Raw genomic sequence first — 6280 nt, 5'->3', positions numbered from 1 at the left:
TATCACAAAAGGCAGGACATGCAATGGTTAGGAATACTGATACCAGTCAGTCAAATCAGGATTTGACTCCCAACTCTGTCATTTACTAGGTGGGAGACCGGTAAATTAACCATGATTAGTCTTAGTTTCCTCGTTTATAAAATGGGATTAATAATATCTATCGCTTCTGGGCACCTGGGTGGCTCAGTCGTTAAAAGCGTCTGCCTTCGGCTCAGGTCATGATCCCAGGGTCCTGGGATCGAGCCCCGCATCGGGCTCCCTGCTCCATGGGAAGCCTGCTTCTCCCTCTCCCACTCCCCCTGCTTGTGTTCCCTCTCTCGCTGTGTCTCTGCCAAATAAATAAATAAAACCTTAAAAAAAAAAAATATCTATCGCTTCATGGAATTGAACAAAATAATGTGAAGTGCCTAGCATAGTGCCAATATACATGTTTGCTGTTGTTACCCAAACCTCACCTTTGGGGTGCATAAGGGCCTAAGAGGGGTCCTGACAATCCACCATGATCTAGGGACAACCTGCTTTGCCCTTGTGATTCTGAAAATTTAGGTCACTACATATTTACTACTTCCTTGCAATCTTCCACCAGGAGTGGAGGGTACTGGCCCTTTAAACTGGAGACCACCTGTACACAGAATTATGGAGCCTTAGCTATGGCCCACTTTGGGCCCTGCTTAAAGTCTAGGCTTTGGATTTGGTCTCCTGAGCTGGCTGTCCTGGACTCCAGCTGCCTGACCAGTGGCTTTCTTGGACTGGCTCTCTGGCACACTCTGCTTACAAGATTAAAGGCACTTGGACCAACTCTATTGCTTGCCCAGGGCCTGGTGGTGGGGGTGGTGGCCTCGGGCCTGCTACTGTGATGATTAACAGGACACTCTGATGTGGGAACATGAAACTGGTGGCATGATCACCTGATCCAGGGAAGGGTGGGGGGTGGAACCTGGGACCCAGAATGTCAGGAGAGAGTAAGGTAATATCTGTTGGCCTTTTTACCCTGGAAAGAAATGTCTCACATGAGTGGACCCCACCCACGTTCTCCAAAATGAGGGAGGGAGGAGAAGCTAGGGGAGGCATTTGCTCAGAGTTGAAGAGGCTGGAAGTCGGGAAGGACCCTTTCACTGTGATGGAGAAAGAACAAGCATCCCCCTTCCCCAAATCTACAAGCCTTTAAGAGACCAGTGACTTATTATGTCCAGTGCTTTATTAAACATAAATAGTCTCATAAGAGGAGACATAAACATGTCCCCAGGCCAATAGAGAGCTGTGTGTGTGTATTTATGAGGAAGAGATATGTGAGGTCCCTGATCGGTTCTCTGAGGGGCTGGTCAGTCAGGCAGGGCCTGGGCCAACCAGTAAGGCAGATGAGGTCCCCGTCCTGGGGTCCTCACTGCTCCTGGGCGCCCCAGGAGATGTAGTCTGGCCGCGTGGCTGCGTGGTACTCGTCGATGAGCTGCTGCACAACCTCCCTGGACGTGTCCAGCTCGTCGAAGTTCTCCTTGAAGATGTCCTCCTTGCGGAACTGCTCCAGGAAGGCCTCCCGCTTCCGCAGCTTGTCATACTGGCGACAGGTCCGCTCAAAGAGCTTGGTGTGTGCAGAAAGCAGGGGTCACAAAGAACTTAGAGTAGCAGTATGGCCCAGAGGGCTGGGGAACCAGTGCGGGGCAATCCCCACATTAAGAGAGCCAGAAGCAGGGGCAGCAGGGATGTGGAGAGGTGAGCCCCAACCAGGGAAGCGAGTATGGGAAGACAGGTGCAAACAGTGAGCCTCACCGAGGAGATGCTGGTGTGGTTGGCCATCATGAGCCCACTGACCCGGTGGGCCGAAGGCAGGTAGGGAGACTTCCTTGACAGGGCCACCTGGATGCTGGCAGGGCCCCAGGGGATGAAGTTGGCCAGCTTCCGTTCCCGGATCCTCTGCAGACTCTTGTGGACCTGGGGGGAGGGGGTGCATACAACACACAACAGTGGTGGTGGTAGCCTCTCCTCTACCCCGTGGGTTCCGGGGGTGGCACGAAGGGGCCTCACCTACCTGGGTGGGGTCCACCTCCCCCTGGATGATGTTGAGGATGGCGATGTAGCAGTGGTTGGTCTGGCGATCCCGGCCTGTGGACACCATCACGTTCTTGGGCTGCAGCAGCCGCCTCATGACATCCAGGACCGTGGTCTTCCTCACGCTGGCCACCTGAGGGGACAGCGGGCCCCAGGGCCCAGGCCGGCACTCAGGGCCCAGTCCGATGCCTGAGCCCCATCAGACTCGGGCTAGTGCGGTCTCTTGGGGAAGTGTCTCGAGACGCAGGTCTACACTGAGCCTCTCTGCTCTGGGACCAGGAGAGAGGTTCTGAGCCCTCCTCAGCTCAGCCAGGGCACGCCCCTGTGCGGGAGCGTCCGCAGACCCCACAGAGCCCGGGCCCTGCGGGGAGCCAGGGGCAGAGGGGAGAGGAGAGGAGAGCAGGTCAGCGTGGAGTCGGACGGTCCGTACCAGTCCCCGAGCACAGAGCCTCTGGGGGCCTCAAAGGGCAGCTCCCGGGGCAGCGGGGGGAGAGAAAGGCGAGGGCAGGGCCTGCCGGGGCTGCTCCTACCGACTGGTCCGTGGTGAGCGGGGTGTAGCCCGTCATGAGGAAGTGGAGTCGGGGAGTGGGGATGAGCGAGGCGATGAGGCCGATGAGGTCGTTGTTCATGTAGCCGGGGTAGCGCAGGGTGGTAGTGCTGGCTGACATGATGGTGGACACCTGCGGACGGCAGCGCGCGTCGTGGGCCGCGGCCCCGGGGACGGGGCTCCCTTCCCGAGACGACACTCCGGTGAGGGGGGGCTCCAGCCCAGGGAGTCCAGGAGTGGGGGCTCACCAGCTGGTTGATCTGGGAGAAAGACGGGTTCTGGATGTGCAGGCGGTCGGTGGCGATCCGGTTCAGGGCTGTGTTGTCCAGCACCACCTGGGGGGGGGACAGAAGAGGGTGACAAATTTATGGGCACAGAAAGAACAGGAGCTCTGCCTGGCTCTGGGCTCTGAAACTTAATTTCCTTGGCGTTTCATGGCCCAAAAGACCCATCCAAAGGCACTGGCACAGGACTGAGGCACAGAAGGGCTCAAGATGGGATTTTAAGTGTAGGAAAATGATGAAAGAAGACTGAGGTGCTGGAGTGGAGAATGGCAGAATCCAGGACGCACCACACAGTCTGCGTTCTGGGTCAGCCTCTTGAGCGTGAGCAGGGAGTTATAGGGCTGGACCACCACATCGCTCATCTCGTCCTGGTTGGGAAACACTGAGTACGTCTGCACCAGCTTCTTGGGGTACCTGATGGGGTTGAGAGAAGAGGGTCAGGGTAAGAGGCTTGGTAAACACAGGGCTCACCGTAGTCAGAAAGCAACTGAATCTAGAAGGGGAAATTGGGGTGGGACACAGAAACAGTAGAGAAGGGAGACTTGACTTTTGGAAGTCTGCAAGCCCAAAGGAAGAATGGCAGAGACACATCTTAGGACCTAGGGTTCTAACTCTAAACCAGCCATATTCTCTGAACCTTCATCTCTTCATCTAGGGCCTAGATTCTAGGCAATGGATCCAACTCTCCAGAGTGTGATCAGGTTCTTGGTTATTGTACCTTCCCTTTCCTAACTACAGGAGCGAACAGAAGGGCTCTTTCACTGCTCCAGCAAATAGGAAGGCGTATCTGGAAGGCCTCCCAGTTCCTTGGGAAACCGAATCTTCTAGCCTCATGAAACACAGACTTACCTGTCATTCAGCCGTTCTAAGAGGTAGGAGCCCAGGCCAGAGCCTGTCCCCCCAGCGATGGAATGACACAGCACGAAGCCCTGCATGGGGAAGGGGCAGTCAGTGTCTAGGTATTGCATTGCAAACTGGACCCATCCTACAACTTCTTGGACTCCTCTATTTTCCCAAGCCCTCTCCTCCACTCCCCTCCCCCACACATACAGCTTAGGAGAGTCTGCCTTGTGTCCAGCAAAGCCCAGTGGCTTGTCCAGTGCAAAGGGCACATGGGTAGGTCTTATACCTAACAGGTGGCTTGTAAAGGGTGTTGTCAAGTCTTTCCCATGACAGCTCCCACCAGCATTCCTAAGACACTCACCTCTAGACTGTCACTGCCATCTGCTTCCCGGTCTATGATGTCAAAAATGTCCTCATGGATCTTCTCTCCCTGTACAGACATGGGGAATGTCAGAGTGGGACAGGACCATGGGACAAGGACTCTTGACTTCAGAATAGCCACCCTGGATTCTCCGTATAGAACATAAAAGTCCTTTTTTGGAGCACAGTGGCCTTGCTTTCTATTTGCATTGAGAGGCAGTAAAGCACAGTGGGTATGAGCAGACACTAGTCACACTCCCTGGGGTCAGGTATTAGCTTCCGTTTTAACCAAGTGACTCTGGGCAGATTACTGTTTCCTCATCTGTATAATGAAGGTAATAATACAACTCCTCAGTCCCTTATTTAAAATTCTTGGGGCCAGGTATGTTTTGGAATTCAAATATTTCCCGTTCTAGTAAAGTACTATGGTACATATGATGTATGTTAAGTAAAATGCCAGTGGGTGTCTGATGTATACTAATCAATCATATTACTATTTCTGTAACGAAACATATGAGTAATGACAAGTTGGATAAAAACTAAAATAGCCTGTCTCCACTGAGATGTTGGGGGTTTTTTTTAAGATTTTATTTATCCATTCATGAGAGACAGAGAGAGAGATGCAGAGGCAGAGGGAGAAGCAGGCTCCCCGTGGAGCAGGGAGCCGGATGCGGGACTCGATCCCAGACCCTGGGATCATGACCTGAGCCGAAGGCAGACGCTTAACCGACTGAGCCACCCAGGCGTCCCAAAGATTTTATTTTTAAATAATCTCTACACCCAACATGGGGCTCAAGCTCACAACCCCCAAGATCAAGAGTCATATGCTCTACTGAATGAGCCAGCCAAGCACCCAAGATTTGGTTTTGCTACTAAATAAGTTATAAATCATCTTTTGGTTTCAGAGCTTTTTGGAATCTGAAAAAGCAGTTAAGAGACCGTGAACCTATAATATCTACCTCTACGGTTGTTAGGAGGCTTACATAAGTTATATGTAAAGCATTTAGTACAGCCTGGCACACAGCACTAGCAAGTGCAGTCTTAACCATATTACCTAGTTGACTTAGAAAAAAGAGCTCTCCTCAGCCATCTCTCTCTCTCTCTTTACTACCTATACATCCTTGATCTGGTTTCTTCTCTCTCTGGCAAGTCCTACGGCCTGTCCTCACAAAGGAAGGGAGTTGTGGGTCCTGCCAGGAAACAGCAAATGACCTGCGAGAATCCACTGGCCCAGTTGTTGCCAGCCCCTCCGCCATGCTCCGACAGGTAGATGTTCTCTGGGTTGTAGAGCTTGGCATAGGGGGAGTTGAGGATGGAGTGGATCACCCGGGGCTCCAGGTCCAGCAGCACCGCCCTGGGGATGTAGTGCTCATCGTCTGCCTGTCAAGGGGCATCCAGCAAGGGGGCCCAATCAGCTAAGGCCCAGTCCTCCATCCTCCCAGCTCTGGCTCCTGTCTGCCCCACCCCCTCAAGCCAGCCGCCCTGGCTCTTCTGCCCAGCGGGTTTCCCGCTACCAGGCCTCTGCCCTTCCCTCAGACCCCCTGGCCAAGTCGCTGGGGGCACCTGGTAGAAAAAGACGTCCTTGCGGTCAGTGCCCTCGGTGGCGAACTCCTCCACGATGCCCTCGGGGCTGATACCATGCTCGGCGCACAGCTGTTTCCAGAACTCGAACCCAACTGGGGGAGGGGGGCGGACGGGGGAGAAAGAGGATATCTGGGTCTGGGCAGATGCCAACTAGGAGCTGAGGGACTGAGCGCCTGGGTCCGAAGATAGGAAGTCAAGCCTAGGGAGTCTCCCATGTAGGAGGAAAGCGTTGTATGCCGGCGACCGGGAGGGGAGGGCCCCTCAGGGTTGGGCAACTGGACACTGGGTCAAGCATGTCCCGCCTTTGGAAAACTACGATTCTGGGCAGGGCAGATGGAGTCCAAGATCACACAGCGAGATCCCATGGAATCTAAGGAACCTGACTAGCGGAGGGGCCGGAGGTTCGCTCACTCTGATTGCCGCACTGGCCCAACTGTAGGGTGATGATTTCCCTCGGCATCGCTCCTCAGGCACCAGCGCTGCAGCCGCTCCCGCCAGCCAAGCCGCCGCTCGCTAGGCGCTAGCCCCACGACGCAGGCGCCAAACACCCTGCTCCTCCCACGAACTTTCTCCGCTCCAATGAGAACTGAGTTCTGGCGTTGGCCGGTCCTTATTC

The 6280-nt window shown here is 54.4% G+C and overlaps 1 protein-coding gene across 1 annotated transcript; it reads right to left on the bottom strand.

Annotated features, from left to right (window-relative positions):
* Window positions 1-1180: 1180 nt before the first annotated feature.
* Window positions 1181-6213, bottom strand: TUBG1 (tubulin gamma 1). The gene is made up of 11 exons (XM_032396474.1): window positions 6076-6213; window positions 5644-5756; window positions 5293-5460; window positions 4082-4150; window positions 3727-3806; window positions 3165-3291; window positions 2842-2928; window positions 2577-2726; window positions 2027-2179; window positions 1768-1929; window positions 1181-1579 (listed from the first exon to the last, which is right to left on the bottom strand). Exons 1-11 carry the CDS (start codon window positions 6122-6124, stop codon window positions 1382-1384), a joined length of 1356 nt encoding a protein of 451 aa, XP_032252365.1. The 5' UTR covers window positions 6125-6213; the 3' UTR covers window positions 1181-1381.
* Between the last annotated feature and the right edge of the window lie 67 nt (window positions 6214-6280).

Source organism: Phoca vitulina, unplaced genomic scaffold, assembly GCF_004348235.1.
Source record: "Phoca vitulina isolate PV1807 unplaced genomic scaffold, GSC_HSeal_1.0 scaffold92, whole genome shotgun sequence".
NCBI classification, from domain to species: Eukaryota; Metazoa; Chordata; class Mammalia; order Carnivora; family Phocidae; genus Phoca; species Phoca vitulina.
Note: the sequence above shows the minus strand (reverse complement) of the source record. Positions and strands in the feature narration are given on the sequence as shown.